At 40.2% G+C, this 20,830-nt stretch overlaps 1 protein-coding gene across 1 annotated transcript; it reads left to right on the top strand.

Moving 5' to 3' along the window:
• The first annotated feature begins 27 nt into the window (after positions 1 to 27).
• WDR75 (WD repeat domain 75) lies at positions 28 to 16,020 on the top strand. The gene is made up of 21 exons (XM_027737533.2): positions 28 to 115; positions 272 to 401; positions 1,207 to 1,272; positions 1,874 to 1,967; positions 2,554 to 2,678; positions 3,322 to 3,392; positions 3,951 to 4,067; positions 4,642 to 4,730; positions 5,547 to 5,705; positions 6,042 to 6,101; positions 6,191 to 6,306; positions 6,797 to 6,969; positions 7,770 to 7,933; positions 10,116 to 10,299; positions 11,715 to 11,809; positions 12,223 to 12,318; positions 12,886 to 13,055; positions 13,638 to 13,697; positions 14,792 to 14,935; positions 15,016 to 15,107; positions 15,655 to 16,020. The coding sequence occupies exons 1-21, from the start codon at positions 30 to 32 to the stop codon at positions 15,860 to 15,862; spliced, it is 2,499 nt and encodes an 832-aa protein (XP_027593334.2). The 5' UTR covers positions 28 to 29; the 3' UTR covers positions 15,863 to 16,020.
• Positions 16,021 to 20,830: the final 4,810 nt, after the last annotated feature.

Raw genomic sequence — 20,830 nt, 5'->3', positions numbered from 1 at the left:
CGCGCGGCCGCGGGTGCCGGCGGGACAAGATGGTGTCGGCGCGCGGGCTCCGCGTGGTGCGCTGCGGGGGCGGCGCCCTGAGCGGCGCCAGGGCCGTGTTCTCCGCCGACTCCAAGTGCGTGGGGCGGGGGGGGACGGCAGCTCCACACCCGGGCGAGGGGGGGGCTCCCGAGCTCCGTGCCGAGCTCTGCCCGCCGGTGTCCCCGCGGCCTGCGGCCCCCGCGGGGCAGCCAGGCCCCTGTCCCCGCGGTAACGCCGTTTGCCCCCGCAGGTACCTGCTCTGCGCCTCCGGGGACTTCGTGAAGGTGTACAGCGTGACCACCGAGGAGACCCTGCGGCTCATGGGCGGCCACGCCGACCTGGTCACGGGCATCCAGCTCAACCCACACAACCACATGCAGGTTTGCGAGGGGAAGGTCTGGGTGGGGATGGGGATGGGGATGGAGATGGGGGTGCCCCTGGCCCTCCTGTGCCTCCTCGGGGGCTGTCCCGGGGCTGGCTGGAGTTTGGGAACGAGCTGGGAGCGATTAGAGCATCGCTGAGCTAATGTTGCCCTGAAATCTGACAAGAACGGTAAATGTATGTGTTATCTACAAGTGAAAACGTGAAACGTCACGTGGATTGCACTGGTTGAATGCAATGACAGCAAAAGGGAAACGTCAGCAAAATTTCCGGTTCTTTGATGATTGAGGGGTAAAAAAAGCATGTGAGAAGATCAACAGCACTTACTGTGGTTGGTGTTTTCCCCTCTCTATCTGCTGGTACAGATGCAGATTTGACTAAATCCCTTTAACTTGCTTAGTGGCTCTCACTGTCCCCAGCCTGCCTTCCCTGCTCATGCTCTGGCTCTCAGTTTACTTGAGCTTTTTTGGTGTCTGTATGTAAACAGCAGTTGTTTACCCAGAGGGACTGATCTGCGTATTAGCTGTGAAAAGTCTGATCCAAATGTTAATAGAGGTTCACATAATGGGCATCTGTGTACTCACACTTTGTGGCAATGTACATTTTAAACTAGAATGTTGTGCTTCCATTGCACGTTCATTGAAGGTAGCACAGAACTGGTCTGTGTCCTGTGTTTTTGACGATCCAGTTACCTGGAATCACAGTTCCAATGATCAATCTTCCAGTTTTTAAGTTGTGATTTTATGTAAAAGCTGACTTTGAAATACTGCTTTGGCTTATATATTTATTATTTTTTTTCCTCAGCTTTATTCTTCCTCTCTTGATGGCAGCATTAAGCTTTGGGACTTCATGGATGGGATTCCCATTAAAGTATGTTGAGTTATTCCCGTCGAAATTATTCTTGACCCGCTGATTGTAGAATACTGCTGTTACTACAAATGGGCACAAATCAGTCTGAGATAAAGTTGTTCTGCTATTAACACAGCCTGAAAACCACCTATGGCAGTAATAGAATGTGGCAGTTGATGTGGGATGTACTGACATACTGACTTTGCTCCTTGCTGCAGTTTGGAGCCCAGTGTAACTCTTGGGGAACATACTGCAGTTTGGGATATGTTGGTTGGAATTGATGTAATGGGTTGAAATTGTGGGCTGCTAACTGTCCTCTTGATCCTGTTTTCTGCTAAATAGAGGCACTTCCCTATAGATGAGCCTTCTGCTTTGTATTAGGGGTAAGGTGTCTTAAGGTTTTTCAGTAAATCTGATGTCTCATATTTTACTAGTACTGTTTTAACATCTGTGTTAGTCCTTGAGAGAATAAAGGTGTTTGTATTTGTCTCAGAATCAAGAATTTTAGTCAATACATGAAGGGGTCTTTAAAGCACAGACGCTTTCCTTATTCTAAAAACTTAGCATTATTCACTGTTTAAAAGCATACAATAATTGTTGACCTCCTCTTTTTTTTCTTCAGACTTTCACTGTAGGATGCAAACTTCTGGCACTGTACACACTTGCCAGTGCTGAGGACTCGGTGTTTGTTGTAATTCCAAAGAAGGGTGAACGAGGTACAGTACAATTAGCACCATCCCTGTCACCTCAGTCATTCTCTGTCTGTGCTGCTGTCACATCAGTGAATGGTATGCTGCAGGAATGTGCTTTAATATACTAATTGTGAAAATATTTCTTAAATCCTGTGGCAGATGTCTGTAGTCCTGCGTGTCATAATTTTTTTCTGTTTTCATTCTATGACATGTATTTGTCTAAAGATTGCTTATCTTCACTTGTGAAGCATATACTGCATGGATGTGATCTCGTAGATGCAGTAAATCTTAAGCAGTGCTTACGAAGGTACAGGGTATACTACTTAAGTTTGAACACGAGTACTTGAGATTACCCTTCCACTTTTAGCAGTGTTAACATAAGTAGACCTGTCCTATTTAACAGCCTGCCTAGATATTTTTTAATAGGATTTTGTGTGAAATAAATATGGTTTAGCCTTACTCTGCACCATAATATACTGCTACTTCAGAGCAAGAGCAAATATTGTGCAACTTTGCTTGGTTTCTGCTTACAGTTGCACTGATACCCACCGTCTAGTCCTCGTTCTTCAGTACTACTGTTTGAAACCAAGAGACTTTTTTCTTTGGTCAGATACATTCCAGCTGGTCTCTGTGAAGCTGACAAAAGGAGCAGGCCAAGACCTGGAAGCCAAGGAGCTGTTAGTGGTTCTGGATGGTGTGGGGGCATCAGCGAAGCAGATTGCGTTTGGAAGAGAAGTATATTCGCCTTTGAGGCTTTTTCTTCTGTGGGGTGTTGGTTGGTTGGGGTTTTTTTGTCTCAAACTCTATGCTGTTTATGCCTTCATAAAGCCAAGCATAAAACCAAAAGTAAATGAATCTGTGCAAGGCCTGGGCTTTACTTTATGCTACTACTATTTTATATACTAACAGAAAAAAGAAACATCAACACTTATCACAGGAAAGTCTTTACTTAATGTCAGCTCATATGTTGTCTCTGGTGTTAAGTAATAATGGCCAGTCTTCGTGAGCGAAGATTTGGGAAAGGTCATTAACCCTTCCAGCCTGCGCAGTGGATTTTTAGGTGAGACACAGCGTGCGCTGAACTGAGCCCACCCTTTAGCCCTGAGGTTCATCTGCCGGGGCCGAGCAAAGCTTGGACAGTGGCAGTGAGGTCCCCAGGATGTAGGTTTGTTTAGAGTGACCTTCTCTTAGGTGGATTGCCTTCCATGGCTGACGAGCTCCACCTGCCCAGGGGGCCGGGAATCGAACCCGGGTCGCAGCGGTGAAAGTCAGACACTCTAACCACTAGACTTGTAGTGAAATGTGGTTCTTTTTTTTTTTTTCTCTTTCATGTGTAAAAACATAATCTGTATATCCCACATTGTTTTACTCTTAACAGGGTGAATATGTGGCATCAGTGAAAGAGGTTAATCTCCAAGTTTATTTCTTTAAACGGAAACTGTTGAACAGGTAAGAACGTGAGTAAAAATGTCAAGTATTGATTCAGTCCAATATATAATAAGTGTTTATTCACCAGTGATTTGTGCACACATGATTTCGTGTTTGTCAACAGCCATTTGGTTTTATGCTGGAGGGAATGTGGTCACTGTATAAGAAGCTTCCCACAGAAGCAGACAGTGAGCACTGCAGTGGCAATGGTACCTTACCTTTGCAGCTCAGGGATGTATTTTTTTCAGGAAAATACTTAGGCTGATGCTGAACTGAAACAAGTGACATAGTTTGGGCAGGATCAGGGCATGGGAAGGAAAGGGGAGTAGAGGAGAGAAAGAAGCAAAAAAATTTTCAGCTTGATTGAAGGCAAAGAATAACGAAATAAAGAGAAAAATAAGCCTGTCACTATTTTGTTGAGAGTATATATAACTAACATATAACTAACCATAACAACTTGGAGATGTTTAATTTTGCTAATCAGAAGTATTTTTTATGTGCTCTGACTGATCCTTTTGAAGGTTTTCAAAAAAACCAACCCAACTCATATAATTAAAGGTACTTCCTTAACTCTTGAAGGTTTTCTTTGCGTGCAGTGAAGACAAAAGGTGGAGACAATCAGTTCAGCTGCGTAGCGTGCCACCCAACAGAGGATTGCATTGCAACTGGCCATGCTGATGGAAAGATTCGCCTCTGGTATGTGCATTTTGATTCAACTGTACCCCATAAACTGCTCTGACCAAAGGAATTAAGTGAAACCTGAGCAAAGCAGTCTGATTTGTCCTTAGTGCTGCCATTTTCAGAAGTCATAATGAACAAAGAATGAGCAATGTACCTGCAGTGTTGACATTGCAGGGGACAGCTTCAGTGTATTGTCAAATGGAAAAATATGCTTGTTAAGCTGTGCTCCACGAATCTAAACTTATGTGGAAAAAGTGATGTGGGAACAGCAGAAATAACACTTGATGGGCAAGTAGAGTCCTAGGGAGAGCACACCAGTGGAACTACTTGATTAAAACCAACACACTGGCCAAGTTTCTTCCAGGGGTGAGTTGCTCAGTACATCTAAAATGTGTGGTATAGATGGACCAGGAGGGTGCTCAAAAACTGCTACTGTGGTTCTTTCCCTCTGCATCACCTGAGCACTCAAGAAACTGTAGTCTAGAAGTTAGATGAGAGAATGATATACTTGATTCAATTCAATATTTCTTTTCCTTTGTTCTGTTTTTGATTTTGTGAGTAAAAAACTGTTCTGTTCCTCCCCACATAGGAGGAATTTCCACCACAAGAAAGAATACACATATTCCGCACTGCACTGGCATCATGATATTGTCATGGATCTGGCTTTTTCTATGGAGGGTGAGTAAAAGAAAAGTAAAAATCAAGACAAAACAAAACAACCAAAAAAACCCCACCAAAAGCAAACCTCCATCCAAAAAACAAAAAACCCCTTTTAAAGTCAAAGAGTTGCAGCAGGGAGGAAAGAATCAATACAAGTTCGAGTTTGCCCACTTATAACAAGTTAATTTTTAGAATTTTAAATGTGTCCAGGAAGGATCTAAAATAAAAATGGAAGCAGTTTTTACTTTTTTTGATGTAATTTTGATTGGCATTCATAATGTCAAATATCTACCTCTGTGGTAAAATTTAGAATCTAACCCCTCTTCTCACCTCTTCTCCCCCACCTCCACTCTCATTCCCTCTCCCTTTCATCAATAATACTGATTAGTTCTTGTCAGTCTTATTTGCATCCAAATAAAACAAGCTAGTCTGGTCTGAACTCAAACCTAGTGTCAGAAATACTTCACTTTTATCTGAATTGTGTGATCTGAACTATTCTCAAGGTATTTCTTAGTGCAAAGTACTTTTCAATGAAGGAGAACAATTCATCTGTATTCTAACACAAATACTCAGCTGATTCAGGAAGTAATGGGATCTACCACTCCCAAAGCATTGTTTGAGTTTTACTGTAGGCACAAATTCTTCTTGCTTAATCCAAGTTTCTCTAGCAGTTTAACATGGGATAATAAGAAACATATCTGTGTGTGTGGCCCAGGCTCGTGACAGTTTAAAAAGTTTTGAGACACTTATGTTCGTCTGTCATTGTAAAGATATACACTACTGAATTTTTGTTCTTAAGCAAAACCAGTAACTGCATTTTTATTGCTGGAAAAGGAACCAGGTTGCTGAGTGGTGGAGTTGAATCAGTTCTAGTCCAGTGGCACAATGAATCATCGTGTCAGAAGGATTTCCTGCCTCGTTTGGGGTCTCCCATTGAGTACATCTCCATGTCATCTGACGGCGCGCTCTGCTGCACCTTGCACGCAGACAACAGTAAGCCAAAGCAAACTTGAGTATCACTTAATGCAAAATGGAATGCAAATCTGTAGGAGCTTTATTTTGTTGATTTCAGATTAATTAAACAGATACTGCATAAAATGTCAGTGCTGATCTGAAAGGACAGATGCTTGAAGTGATTTTTTTCTCCTGCATCAGTTCTGTGAATTTTCCTGGTGACTGCTGTAACTTGGCCTTCCACCCTGATGTAGGGGTGTCATAAATTGGGAAAAGATACATTTGCAGTACAGTTGGTTGTGGTCCTTTTCCCACCGTGAGATGTGGTTACATTGCAAAAGCCTTTTGCAAGACTTGGTTTGGTTTCTCTTTCAGGAATTACAATAATCAACAGCAACCTAAGGTTTTCCAGAAGTATTCAAGGGCTAATCAAAAGTAAGTTCAATAAAACTTACCTTCCCTTTAGAGGATGGAATGTGTCACTTACCATCTTTGGTCATTTGTCACCTGATTTTTGTTTCCAGGTAGGGATGTCAAGACTGGCCTAGTGGTTGATCCTAGAACCAAAGCTCTGGTCATGAATGGAGAGCCTGGGCACTTGCAGTTCTATTGCCTCCAAAGTGACCAACAGCTCTTCAGTGTAAGTTGAATGAGCTTGTACCAAAACTTTTAAGTTCTTTAGTCAAGTAACTTGTGCATCAGAATTTATTTGAAGACTTAATGTGGCAAAAAGGAAAAAACCCAGCAGCTATATGGCAAGGCTGGATTCCAGGCTGAGATGTTCTTGCCTTTATTGCAAACTTTTTACTTGTTAAGCATAGCTAAATGTTGATAGTTGAAAAAATACTTCAAAACAGTGTGTGCTACTCCTGTTGAATGTCCAATTTCTAGGTAAAATCCCTCTAAATTGTTTTTTCTTCTTCTTTCCTACACATAGGATTGCTGTGGGATGCACATGCCCTAATGATGCTTTCCCCTCATGTTGGTTGTGTTGTTTGTTTTTTTTTTATGTCACAGCCCAGTCAGGTCTAATGAGTGCTTTCAGAACATCCTTTCTCCATGGCTTTATGGATGGTATCTCTTACAACTGCACTTGAATTTTGAAGTTTAATGTTGGCCTTGTTTTGCAGTTGGACATTGTGCAGCGCCAGTACATCCACGAGGCAGGTCTGAAGCAATCTGACCTGGTGAAGGTCGCATTCAGCGCCCAGGGAACCTGGTTGGCCACAGTAGAAGAGAGAGAAGAAGTGACAGACCCCGAGTTAGAGCTGAAACTGTGGTTCTATGAGGAAGAAACACAAAGGTAACAATAGTAGAGCTGGCTTTTTAGGTGTCAGTCACACAAATACCTGCACAGACGTGGTCTTGCAAAGGCAGACTTCTTCCAGATCAACTAATAAAATTCTGGGGCAGGCTGTCAGAAGTTTACCGTGCACACTAGAAGCATCTGCAACAGCACACAGAGATGCAGTAACTGCAGATTGAACATAATTGCTCTGAATCTATTTTACTTAGAGTAATCAGACAGGCTGTTGTAACCATGGGACTTAAATTCACATATTTCCTTGGTATTAAAAACCATAGACATGACAGAATAGTTCTATACCTTGTTCAGTTTTCCCACTTCTGTCTAATCCATCATTCATTGGTTAGCCCTTGTAGAGTACAGAAGATCAGGAATTTATTGTTGATTTTTTTCTTTAGCTAACATATGCATCTGCTTAATACACTTACACTAATTTTCTTACTTAAACAACTATATTTTGACTATAAATTGTTATTTTCCTAAAGAAGAAACAAAGCAAAAGAAAACTACTACACAGATCAACTATGGGACTGGTTTTCTAACTACTGGAAAGACTACCCAGAGTTCAGGCTGAATATTTGAGACATGCTTGCCTAGTGATAGGTGCTGAGCTACAATCTCTCTTGCTATATGGAAGTGATTAGGGAAATCTGATCTGTAAATGTGATACCATCTAGCTGTCTTAGACAGAACTTCTTTATCCCTCGTCTGCCCATTCCAGAATCAACTTAAAACTGAAGTGTTCCCCAAGTTCCAAATGAAATAGAATGACAAACTTCTGTTTTCTTGTCCTATAGCTTTAAGCTGAATACTAGGATAAATACACCCCATGACAACCACATCACAGACATGTGCTTCCGTGACATGGGTGAACTGGAAGATGACTCTCTGATACTGGTAACAACTGGCAGAGACTGTGTGTTTAAAGTCTGGGTGATGGTAGAAGACACTGATCCAGAAGGCAAGTATGGTCAAAACTTAACATACTCTTACTTGCCACCTTGTAACGTAGAATCCTGAGAACATCCTGAGTTGGAAGGGGCCTACAAGGATCACTGGAGTCATGCTATAGAAATTCTAACCCTGCCTTCATCTGCTCTGTCCTGTGCATTGATCTGGTTCTGCTGCTGCATGAAGTATTGTGTTCTCATGAGCAGCCTGTGATGGAGTTCTGTCACAGTTTTGCAGTCTTATAGATTGATATGGAGGTTCCTGAAGTTCCAAAGACCTTGCTGAGCCTGCTGCAGAAGGGAATGACAGCCTGTGTTGATTGATTAAAGGATTGTTTGTGGTAACAGTTTTTCCATGCTGGGAAAATGGATTTTTGTCATTCTTCTGGATAGACTTTTTTTTGAGACTTCTGCTCGAGGGAGCAGGATGCAGGAATGTGTTAAAATAATAGCACTTTGCCATTCTGCAGCTCTGCCACTTCAGAGTTCATTTTTTGAACATCCTTCCTTCCCATTAGATAGTTGAACATCTTAGAATGGGTATTTAGCATCCACTTCCAAGGTACTTTAAATAAGCAAATTTCACCTCTTGATGGTGATGTTCACTTGTTGCAAACAGAACATCTCTGGATGTGTATTGCCCTGTACGCCTTTGGATGTAAAATACAAAAGATTTCCACTTAGTAATTTCCTTTTACTTGAATGTTATTTTGGTGCCAGCCACACTTAAATGAGCTGGAACTTCCCTGCCACTTGGGTGTCTTGTCTTTTCATGTTCCCAGAGAGCTGTAATAGTGGTCATGCTGAACTGCTTACGTTTAGTAACCTGTTTGTCTTTTCATGGGCAGGTGAGAACATGTTCACAAGTACTTTTGAATCACTGAGGTTTCCATTTGGAAACCTTCCTTTGCCAAATTGACTTTCTCTCTCCAAGCTCTTTGCTCAACTGTGGCTGCTGCTGAGAAGAAGGACAAAAGCTTGTGTTCATTTAATAGCAACTCCCTCAATGATATCTGAAAGTGTTTGGGTTTGCTTTTTTTTCTGTAAATTATTCTGATCCTAAATTATATTCAACTTAACAAGCAGCTACTTTGATCTTCGAGTATGGTGTGGGTTGGAGATGAAACCTAATGGGGTTTGTTTCCTTCCACAAAGTAGTTTTGTATCTACTGACTGGCCTCATCAGGGTTTTTTTTGTGTGTTTGTTTTTTAATGACTGCAGAGTTCTGTTCCATGGCATATGTAAAAACACAAATTTTTTAGTGCTGACTTCTGTGGTGTATTTGCCCAGCGGGGACAAGGTAGGAATGCTCAGGGAGAAAGGCTCAACATGCTGCAGCTTCTGTGCAGCAAATATTGGTAAACTAATGAGCCCATACATTGAGTACCTGCTGGGATGTTTTTAATTGCAGTAGATCTCTCGCTGTGCCTCTAGATGGTGCCATGCAGTTTGAAGTAGTGAATAGTTTCTGGCTCTTTTTTACAGGCAGGTCTTTTAATCATCAACTTGTAGCCATTATATAAAGGATAGCTTAGCATGGGGTAAACTTCTTTTCCTTTCTTTCCTCATCCTACTCATATGTTTCAAAAGCATGCTGTGTGAATTATTTTATACTGGGAAATGTATGTTAATGTGGTAAGTACATCACTTTGCTTCAGTTTATTTTATGGCAGTTTTCAGCAGTGGGAAAGGTATCCCAAAGGAATGCACTGGCATGTTAACCAACACAAGGAAGCATGCTGATGGGTCACCTGGTGGTCCTCAAATCTTCTGTAATGAACCATGAGCTCTGTTGTACTCAAATACAACCTACGTTCAAATTTCAAGTTCATTGTCTTGCCAGAGTTTTAAAAGAACAGTATGTTTGAGAACAATAAATGCTGAATCTACTTGAGTACCTTTTTTATCTAACATCTGCCTATGCAAGAGCATAGAGTTAACAGAGTTGGCAGAGTAAGCATGGATATTGTACCATGTCAGGCTCGGGTTCACTGCTGAAATGCAAAACTGAGGGCAAAGGAAAACCCTACCAGATGTTTCTTGTAATAGAACAGGACAGATTCTCTGCTCTTCCAAAACATAAACCTTCTGAAACAAAACTGCCTTGCTCTTGAGCCTATTTTGCAACAGTAATATTTGAATTCCTTCTTCATGTACAGACTTGAATTAACTGGCTTGTTCATTCAATGCAGCACAGCAAAGTGTGAGCTGGAGCTGTGACTTTGTAGGCAGCTACCACAACTACCAAGCTACTAACTGCTGCTTCTCAGAAGATGGTTCTCTGCTTGCTGTTAGCTTTGAAGAAACTGTCACTGTTTGGGATTCTGTCACTTGGGATCTTAAGTGTACGTTCTGCCATCCACCTGGAAATATAAGGTATGTTTTTCATCTGCTCTTTTATGTCTCGCTTGAACTCTCAGAGCAGAAAGAATCAATTCATAGTAGTCCAAGACTTTATATATATTCATAGAAATGTTGAATTTAACAGTCTTAAGTTCATATATAGAAAAGACTCTAAAATGGCTTTTAGGTGGTTGGTAACTTCCTGTTGAAAATAAGATCAAGCTTTTCAGTTTCTTCATCTTACTTATGCCTCCTATACCTCCCATGCTTAAATATGTGTCACACAGTATGTGTTGATAGCCCTTCTCTTTTCCCCCATTAGTCTAGGGATGAATCAAAGTACTGAAAAAGTATAAATACAAGAAGAAGTTTGTTCTTTATTTGTGTACGCACACATACAAATAGAAATTATATCAATAAATCATGATATCATCTCTATTATGAAATATATATCTTGATCCTCTCTAACCTCTGTTGGGAAATCCATGTTTGCCTGGCAGACTATCCCAGCATGCTCCATTGTGTGCCCTCATGATAAAACACACCAATATTGCGTGGTCACGATGTTTTAAAGACTGACACAAAGAGTCATAGAAGGATACAGAGATTTCTCACTTCCATGTTTTTGTGTGTATGTTTGTAAGCTTTTCCTTTGTGCTATGAAGTCTGTTTTGTTGATACTTGTGCTCTGAGATTAGAAAGGGAGAAACATGATTCCAGAAGTTGTGTGCAGGAAAACTGTGAGAGGCATGGGAGCTTGGTATGGTGGCAAGCTTTTCCCAGGCTAGCTGCTCCTCTTATAGCCTTTACTCTGTGTTATAGGAAAAGGAAATAAATTACTCTAGGAATATATTAAATTACTGTATTAAATACATAATTTCAAAAGGCTATGCTTCAATATACAAATTCTGTCCCTTACTAGCTTTTTTTTGAAAATGTTTTATCATTGGAAACCAAAAGGCTGCTCTGGTATTCTCAAACAAGAGACTGAGAAATTAAAATAAGTGGAAACAAATCACATGCTTTTTTCAGGTGGAGCAGCTTATAATAACAGCTTTCTTTTGGCTACTCCTCTCTTTCTAGTCCTTAGAGCAATACTTGTGGTTCTTCAAATATGGAAGTTACTTTCCAGTCTCAATGTGAACGCTTACTATTACATATGGGTTTTTAATTTACTTAAAGCTTAAAATCCCTCCTTTAAATCATAATGCTGTAGAAACATGTAATCCCATTAGATTTATGCATACTTTTGAATCTCCCAGACCTATCTGATGGTTTCATGTGAAGTTTTGTGCCACTTAGAGGTGAAAGCAAAAAGCAGGCTTGATTTAGATATCAGAACTAAATCTTAGCTGGATGTTTTTTGTGAATAGTGAATCATTGCTAGATAGAGAACCAAAGATGAACTCTAAAGGTCACTAACTTGTTTTGACTTTTTACTTCTGTAGGAACATCTGCTTTGGGAGACTAACATGTTCCAAGTACCTTATTGGTGCCACTGATTATGGCTTTCTGTGTTGCTGGAACCTGCTCACTTGTGCATGTAAGATCAGCTTGAATGTGTGCTAGAGTAACTTAATACTTCAAATCATTATGAAACCTTAAATTAATTCTAGTTTGATTCCATACTGACACACTACAAAATGCTTTGTGGAAATACAGTGATTTTCCTATTCCAGTTAGGATAGTATCCTGTCCAGTGTGCATATGCTTTGTGTGCATGTGTAGAGCAAATTCTAAGTTAGATGTTGATAACCCAGTAATAGGTAGCACTTCTTACTTTTGTGTAGAAGCTGGTGGTATTTGTGTATTTTCATTCACCAGTGAAGCTGCATGCCTCTTCCAGTGGTTAGGGCCCAGTGTGTCGTTTCTGTTTGACCTTTTGTTTGGCAGAGTGCTGAGGTAGAACTGAATGGCTCCTTTTCACTTCTGCCTCCTACTTTGCTTGCTTTCCAGTGGAGTGGAGTGCCCACCTCAACATCGTAGTTCTGCAACCTGATCCCCTTTCGGAACATATTGCTGCGGTCTCGTGGCTCTCCAAAGAGTCCAGCTGTAAGTACAAAGGCTTCTTTGACAAGTAATAGTCAGCAGAATTTAAACTGGGGAAGCACAGTTTATGGAAAAGGTTTTCTTAGAATTCAGGCTGTGAAAGCTGTAAGATGGACTTGAGTCTGTGCTTGCACCTCTGGATACTGAGCCACGTCTGGCAGCAGCCATCAAGTAAAGCATGTTGGCTCCTCATCTTTTCTTCCAGCAGTTAGATTCTGGTACAGGATATAGCTCAGGATTAATCAGGTTTTCTGAAACGTTCTTGACCCTCTCTTGTAAATGCAAAACTGTTGCTGAAACATACAGCTATGTTTTAGAGCTCTGACTATAAATTAAGATAACTCTTCCTAAAGCTGCTGTCCTGTGTTAATTTCTAAGTATGTTGTCTGGATTGGAGCACTGTGAAAGGTTCCTTCCACTATGCTTAAGGTTATCCAATTCTGTTCCTGCAAACTAGTGCTTGGAGGCAATCCTGTCCAGCCCTCACTGGCTGTGGCTGTAAGGCTTTGACAGGTGGCCAGGAAGGTCAGAATTTCATGATTTAAAGAGAAGACATTCTTGGTTTTTCAGTGTTTGTGTTTAAACCAAATGAGCCACGGCCAATCTATATCCAGAGAAACCTTTGTAAAGAAAAGATCCTCCTTGCTGCCTTTGTTCCAAGAGATGAACCTGAAACAACTGGCTCAGAAAAATACCTTTGGCTGAGAAGATCCCAACTATTTTTTCTTACGGATACACAAGTAAGAAACTGTGATTAGCAGGTGGTTCCTGGGGAAAAAGTATTTTAAGTGTGGATTGATACAAATTCAGAGTAGTGCTGTTAAGAGTTTCTTTTTGTGATTTCAAGTCAGCATAAACCATGCTTTGTTCTTTATTAAAAGCTTTCAACTGCCAAAACAGCCTAAGCTCAAAATTATTTACTGATTTTCTACTTCCAGTAGTTTATGCTGCCTCACTGAGAAACTAGATAAATTGGGAACATTGCTTATGCTGTTTAACTTAACCACCTAGAAGCTGTATATATTATTGCTGATTATACAAATGTTCCATGTGATACTTAGTTTCCTTGTAGTTTCTGGATGGGTGTGGGGGTTTTGTTTGTTTGTTTGTTTGTTGTTTCCCCAAAATGTCTATGGAACCTCTAGGTCCATTCTTGCTTTCTTTCAGTTTCTTTACAAAATAAAGAGGAAGAGATGTGTTTCATCTCTTCCACTTGACTGATAAAAACTTTAGGTCCAGTTGGAAGCTTCTGTAGGCAAGGTATGGAAATGTGGGAAACAGTTTCACCTGTGATAACTGTGCTGCATCCTTCTGTATTGTAGGAGCTAATGACACTTAGCACAAAGCCTTTGGAAGAACGGCTCACACCATCGAGCAAACAGGTACCTGTCGTGGAAGTTCTGACAGAGCTGGACAGACCAGTTCAAAATTCTGATGGGGTTCATTTTGTTGTACTTGCATTCCCTTCTGTCATGAAAATGCACAGCAGATCCTTAGCTGGAGTCACAGGCATTTAGGTGTGGGAGGAGTGGTGTGTATTTGCTTATTTTTTGACAGAATTGCTGTTTGTAAAAATCTTGTTAAAAAGTATCAGTAAGCCACTCCCTCCTTTTTCCATTTCCCCCGAACAACAAAAAGAAAAAGATATATTTCTAAAAGATTCAGGTTACACAAATGAAGCAAAATGTTTGAATGAGCTCTTTCCTTATCTTGGTTTCTGTAACACCTGGAACCTTGAGTGTGGCCTCAACTGTGCTTCCTGATGAGGATGAACAATTGTCAGTCAGTTGTGACTTATCAGTGAGAAGGAATTCCAGAACTGCATTCCAGTATGTACTTCTGTGGAGAAGTAGTCTGGGAAACTTGAGGTTTTTTTGAATTCATATTGAAGGAGTGTGTCACACTCACTGAACAGACTAAAACAGCAGCACTTGATTGATTTGGTTGGTTACGTAAAATAGATTGAAGTGGAAACTAGTATCTTTCTGATACAAAATCCAGTGGTGATGTGGGCATAAGCAATGAGTTTCTTTGGAGGGTGGGGGAATAATTTGGTGCTTGGATTACAGTATATTGATCTAGGAAGGTGCCAAAAGGCATGGTGCCATGTTTTGCTTCCTGTTAAATAATTGAACGTCTCTGCAGGTGATGCTGGGGTATAAACAATCTTTTGGTCCCAAGTGGAATCCGAAACTCATACTTAGTTTTTCTGGCACATGCGCCAACTTGCATATTTGGAAATTAATGGGTCTGTCAGCCAACTAAAATCTGGTGTTCTGGAGAGTTTTGCAACCCTCTGAGTAGGATTCTCTCCAGCTGCCTGACAGAGAATGAGTACAAAGAGCCACACAGCTCAGTTAAATTTGAGCGTAAAGTTTTGTCACCTGGGTTGGTTCTGAATTTAGGTAACTTTAAATGAGATGGAACTTAGATTTGTGACACTAAAATTCTACTTGAAACTTGTACATTTTTCAAGCTGGCAGTAGAAGAAAGCCTCCCTGTGACCCCGTTTAGTTTGCTGTTGGGAAAGCACAGACGTCAGCAATCACAAGAGGATACAGACCTTGGAAAACTAGTTGTTCATAATAAGCATGAACAAGCTTCACCTGCTGTCAAAGAGGTAGGAGTAATTACATTAAGTGTACAAACAAAATCATGACAAACAAAACCTTGCATAAAGCTTCTGTTTTATCTTTTCAGCTTTTGCACACTCCAGCACACGTTTTGCCATCTGCTTCTTTCCTCTGCCCTATATTTATTAATTCATTGCTCATCTCCAAAGAGAACAAAAGGTAAGAGAAGTTCAAGAACTCTCCTGTTTTAAATTATGTACATCCTTGTTTAAAGTGTAAAAGCAGTTTTCCAACACTCTTCATCTATTCACTAAATTAGTAGAACACTTTAATGTGGCAAGTGTTTTTAAAACAATGCAGTTTTGGGGAGGGAGGTGGTCTGGCTGTTTAGTGTATTGGGTCTTTTGGTGCTGTTATTTTTGCTGGGTTTTGGCACAACATGCTCATATGCAAAATGTTGCCTTTGGTACTCAAATGTTCTTTATCAATTTAACTTTATTCATGTGTTATATTTGGAGGAAAAAATACTTTGTATAAGTTTACTTAAAACAGAGGACAGCTATTTGAAAAATGGCTTGAAATTGAGATGGTAAAAGAAACATAGTAGTTTTTAAGTAGCCTGGCATGAAAAAAAAAAAAGAGATAAATTCTAATATTTACTTAATTATTTGCATGATAACTTACCTCTCTCCTCTAAGTAAGGAGAGTATAGTACAGTACTACAGTATGTTAAAGTACCCATTAATTGTTTCCAATCATCTTCCAGTACTGAAGAAGTTGTTGATGAAGTAGAAATGGAAAGTGAAAAAACAGAAGATGATTCAGATGAGGAAAGAGATGTTACAGAAATGGAACAAGAAGATACAAGCCATATGGAATTATTAGGAGAGATGACATGTAAACTGTCTAAATCCCAGGAAAAAGAGCTACGAAAAATAAGAAAAATGGACTACAGTTGGATATCAGCCTTCTAAACAGACATGTAATGTTTTTTATACTGCAAGCTGAACCTTTGTGGATTCAATATTCTTAAAAAAAAATCTTTCAGGCCCTTGGGCCATAAGTTTTAGCAACCTCTCTTTCCAAAGGAAAGCAAAAAGGGGGGCAGGGGATTAAAGTTTTGAAAAGCTGATTCTGCTCCTATTTTATTGCTGATTCTCTGTGACCTTAGAAAACGTTTAACCTGGTCTTGGGGCTTTTTTTTTTTTTTTCCCCTTGCAAGTATATTTAAAAGGCTAATAGCAAAACTGAGTTCATTATCTTGTGATCAGTGAGCAAAGTGACAGCTCAGCTGCTGAAAACCTCCCCCACTGAGGCCAGGCTAATGCTGCCAAAGCAACAGCAGCAAACACCTTCAGTCAGTGAGACAGCTTAGTTCAAGGTCTGGCAGGGGAAATCAGGGGTCTGTGTGCAGGTAACAAGTCTCCTCACCAGAAGTTCCTCTCCAGGCATTGAGAGAGATGACAAGTGGTTTTATATGCCTGATTTGAGAATACAGATATTAATGTCTGCTGGTGTATGGAGATTCTCAGGCAGGGGGTACTTCTGTGTAGCAGAGCATAATGAAGCCTTTCCAAATATCAAGACCACTGCACCATGTAGGAGGAGATGTAACCTCTCAACTCGACAGCCAGCTTAGTAGGCCTCTCATGCATCAGCTCGAGTTCCTGAATATCACTTAACTATACATATCAGAGTGTAGAGTTAGTTTGAAGTAGTAAATTTGAAGGCCTACAAATTGAGTAGTCTCCTGTGGTGTTGCAGTATGAAGGCAAGCAGATGGAAATGGCACAGGTTACTAAAAGCTCTCAGAAAACAATATTTTGCTAAAACTACTCAGATCAAAAAGGTTGGAAATGGGAGCAGATCCTTCAACTCTTGTCAGCAAAACCCATGTTCTCCCCACTTTACATCTGCCTTTAAACTGAAAACCTTTCCTCCCTCTCCTTTCTTAACACCATATATTGGAAAATGATTAGCAACAATGCTTTTTACTTTTTTTGAGGGGGACATATCCTACAATAGGCAAAATCTGTCACTTCTGTCATGAATAGAAAACACTGATACTCATCCTTAAGCATCAAGGAAAGCACTTCAGAAGGGTTTTGCTGGAAGGTTTAACTTCCCACATTTTAACATGAATGCAAATGTTTTGCTTCCAGTGAGCAGTGCTGACAAGTCAACCATCATCCAGCTCTGTGTAAAGCAGGCCAGAGATGAATGTTGTAGCATTACCTAGAATGTGTTACCACAGTGACTTCAGCTCTGTTTTTAGCAGTGAGGTACTTTGTATGTTTGGGCTGCCATGGTGAGGGTGTGGGATCAGTCTTAACCCTTGAGAAAAATGAAACACTGCCTCAGAGACAGGTGCCCTAAAAAAACTTGTTAGAAATAAGTCTACCAATAGGTCAGTGCTGGCTGAATCAATGCCAAAAATTAGTTTAAAACTCATTATTATAGAAAAGGACTCTTTTATTCTCTAAGTTTACAGTCATGGATGTCAAAACATGAATGTGGGGAATATAAACAGACTTCCAAAGACATTAGTTGGAACGTGTGCCATGCAACCTGAACTGCCCAATGATAGTGCATTGTATACTCTTTATATTTCCTTCTAACTAGACATTAACATGAAAAATAATTAATTGCTGCAATTTCAGACTAAACCAGCTTGGGTTAACTTCGTCACTTGGAAGCAAAGGGCTTCTGCAGCTTCTCACACAATAAAGTTAGGTACCATAGCTCTTTAGACTATTTATTTATTATGGCTGTGAGGCACATTTTCTTCAACCATAGATTATTTACATAGGACTAATATTACTGGGAATTTTAAGGGAAGTTTTTAATATTTAGTCATTTTGCTTTCTTATGCCTTGGTACAACAGAAAAATAACAGTTTAAAACCTATAAAAGTTTTTCAAAATCAGTTTGCTTGTAAGTTCATGTGCTTTTATTTCTGTCTCAAACTTAACAGGGAGAGGAAAAGGAAAACAAACTAACCCTGTCACAACTACAGTCAGTTTTCTGCTTTTTTTCCCTTTTTATAACAGCTGTTTAGATAACCTTCTGGTATATGTAGCTGAAGCAAAAAAAAAAAAAATCACAGCTGCCCAAATATTATGCAATTCTTATTTCCATCCCTTTATCTGCAGATCTGAAACTGATACAGCCTTTTCAGAACCTTGGACCCAATGGATTTTTCCCTAAATGAACAGTTTCAGCAGAATAAATAGGGAAAACGTGTTAAGACCATAACTGACAAATGACAGGTTTCGAAAGCTCAGAGATGTTAAGAAGTAGAAAGTACAGGTAAAAAAAAAAATATTAGTAAACATTTCCCCCCCTCAAAACATGCACTACACTAGGAAAGGCACACTGAAAGGTTTTTGTCTTTTTTCTTAAATTAAATCAGACTTCAGCTCTGTGAGAAACAAGTGTGAGTTGAGCAGGGATCTCTAAGTGTGTTGTTTCAAAAGCAGTCGCTGCATCAAAGCCTGGCGTGGTGTCACTGTGTCAGCAACACTTGGTGTGGCTTTAGAGGTAAGGAGGAAGTCTCAGTATCTGTTCATGTGGGGTTTTTAAACTTCACATGTTCTTGTGAAAGTCAAGTGCTTTCCTGGAAGCTAACCTGGTATTAACAAGAGAGAATTTAGATGCAATTCAGCATCTGAAGGCACAATTTAGTTTTGTGTCCAGGCAGTAGCACGCTGTGTTACTTCATCAAGATACAGCTTTTAGACATAACCTTTTGTCTTTACTCACTTTGTTTAACTTTGCACAGTAGATTGAAGGTACAGGGATAACAAAGAGAGTCCTCACTTTGTAGTTTTGTGTGTATGTTTTTTCTACTCAAGCAGGAAATACATTTCTGGTTACAGCTTTACTACATTTAGTAGGCACATTCTGACCAACCATTTTGAAAATGGCTTTTGAATGATACTGCAATTACAATGAAGAATTCAGTAGGAGGGCTGCTATTCATCCACCTGCACCTGCTTGGGAATGCTTTATGTTTAAAATAATTCTCTGCTGTTCCTCAATATTTAATTATTTTTAAATCACATGTTTCTCAGTGGCCATGAAAGGTCTCCATATTTACTGTGACATCCTAAATCAACTCTGAATTTGATTTTTTGGCTTCTGCTTTCTGATTAATAACTTTGTTATTAATCAGAAAAAAAATGACACAAAAGACAATAGAGAAGGAGATTGAACTTAGTCTCTTGATTCCAGTTACATGATAAATACAACAGGTAATAAAAAACCTCTGCACACGTAGAGGTCAGTGTTCAATACCTCTGGGTGCCTCTTGCATCACTGAGGACTGCAGTTTTCACAGAAGCAGTCACAGCTTTATTTAGGCTGAGGGACAGACCATGCAAGGGTGGCAGGTGCCTAGGAGGGGGCTTGTTTACCTCCCAAATTTTCCACTTGGACAAGTGGGTCAGATAAACATGAAAGCCTGAAACTTCAGCAGCTATGAAAAGCATTATAAAAAATATAGGCAAAGCCTTAGGGATTATGTCATGGCAATGGGCTTTGACTGAGATGCTGCTTCCCTGTGACACTGCTCAGGTGCTGCTCTAACTGCAGAAGAGGTGACCAGTAATTAAAACCCATTTGTTGCAGTCAAGCTTAGTTCCACAGAGACCAAAAATCACTGCTGTGCATTGGTATTTTGTGGCCCCAAACTGGTTATTAGTTAACAGCAGCTCCAAAACACACCCTGTCCTTCGTGGGCAGACTTGGCAGGAAAGCTACTTTAAACCACTGGTGTTGATAAACAACAGTTGCTACATTTTTTCGAGTTGTTTAAGAACTGTGGTGTGGGAAACTGTAAATTGTGCAGCGTGTTTTAGGATCACTCGGATCTTTGTATTTCAGCCTAACAATCATTTGGCTGTCTAGCCTTGGGGAGGCTCTTTTAGATGTCTCAATCTGCCATATCCCAGTCTGTGCTGAGCTTCCTAAAGCATGTGCTAACAGCCAGAATTAGAATCAGCAGAGAATAGGGCAGAGGAAAACAACAACAACTTCAAATATAACCCAGAGAGACTTCAACAGATCTTCTAGTCCACCCTCCTGCCCCAAAGCAGAGTAACTGAGTAATATTTATTTTTGGCAGATATTTGTCTGATTTTGAAAACTCCTGATAAAAGCCATTTTTTGGTCTATGTAATCTGTTCAATGCTTACCTATTCTACAGACACAGTTTTTCCTAATCAAAGTCTTTCTTTCCTGCAAAATTCCTATTCCATTCTTTGATAACAATCTTTAGAAAAAAAAAATGAAAGCATGCTACTCTATTGCCTTTAAAGAAAAAAAATCATCTCTCAACCTTTCTGCTTTTGCTTTTCTCTGGGCCCTTAGCAGCACCAGAATTATCCTCCAGCCCTTCTTTGGGCTAATTGCTTACAGGTCAAGTATTGTTCTGAATAATTTATAATTTCAAGGGCAGAACTTGTCAGGGTCATTTGATATATTTCTGGATAGTCCTAAAGCCTGTTCTTCCTCTGTTCTGGCTTGTACTTCTTGCTTATTAGCTTAAGTATCCAAGTCTTTTTGGGGTTGGCAGGAGCAAAAAGGCAGCAGTTTATACCTCAGCTAACACCCTGGTGTGGGCAGCTAACACCTCTTCTGATGCAGAATCTCTGCAGGGCACCATTTTCTATGGATACCTCAGTTCAGACTGAACAGTGCAGGCATTAGTGGTGGCCTCTGCACAGCATTTTTTGGCGAGTTAAGTAGTGGATTGCAATGATGTAAACTGGAATTTAGCCAGGGCAGCAGGGTCACTCGCCTCTAAGGTTGCAAAAGACATTTAAATAATACTCTGAACAGCTCTGCATTTTAACTACTGCACTAAGAGCATGTAAACAGGAGAACTTGTCACAACAGAGTATCTTCACAAGATGAAATCATTATCAGATGGCAGAAATGAA

Source organism: Pipra filicauda, unplaced genomic scaffold (genome assembly GCF_003945595.2).
Source record: "Pipra filicauda isolate LSUMZ 115617 unplaced genomic scaffold, ASM394559v2 scaffold149_size4050908_pilon, whole genome shotgun sequence".
Lineage (NCBI taxonomy): Eukaryota > Metazoa > Chordata > Aves > Passeriformes > Pipridae > Pipra > Pipra filicauda.
The sequence above is the reverse complement of the archived record's forward strand: the minus strand, read 5'-3'. Positions and strand labels throughout refer to the sequence as shown.

Excerpts from the sequence above, each read along its gene's own strand:
- WDR75 (XM_027737533.2), top strand. The coding sequence starts at position 30 with ATGGTGTCGGCGCGCGGGCTCCGCGTGGTGCGCTGCGGGGGCGGCGCC. Across the intron at positions 12,319-12,885 it reads GCTCTCCAAAGAGTCCAGCT|TGTTTGTGTTTAAACCAAAT; the intron begins GTAAGTACAAAG and ends TTGGTTTTTCAG. Across the intron at positions 15,108-15,654 it reads ATCTCCAAAGAGAACAAAAG|TACTGAAGAAGTTGTTGATG; the intron begins GTAAGAGAAGTT and ends ATCATCTTCCAG.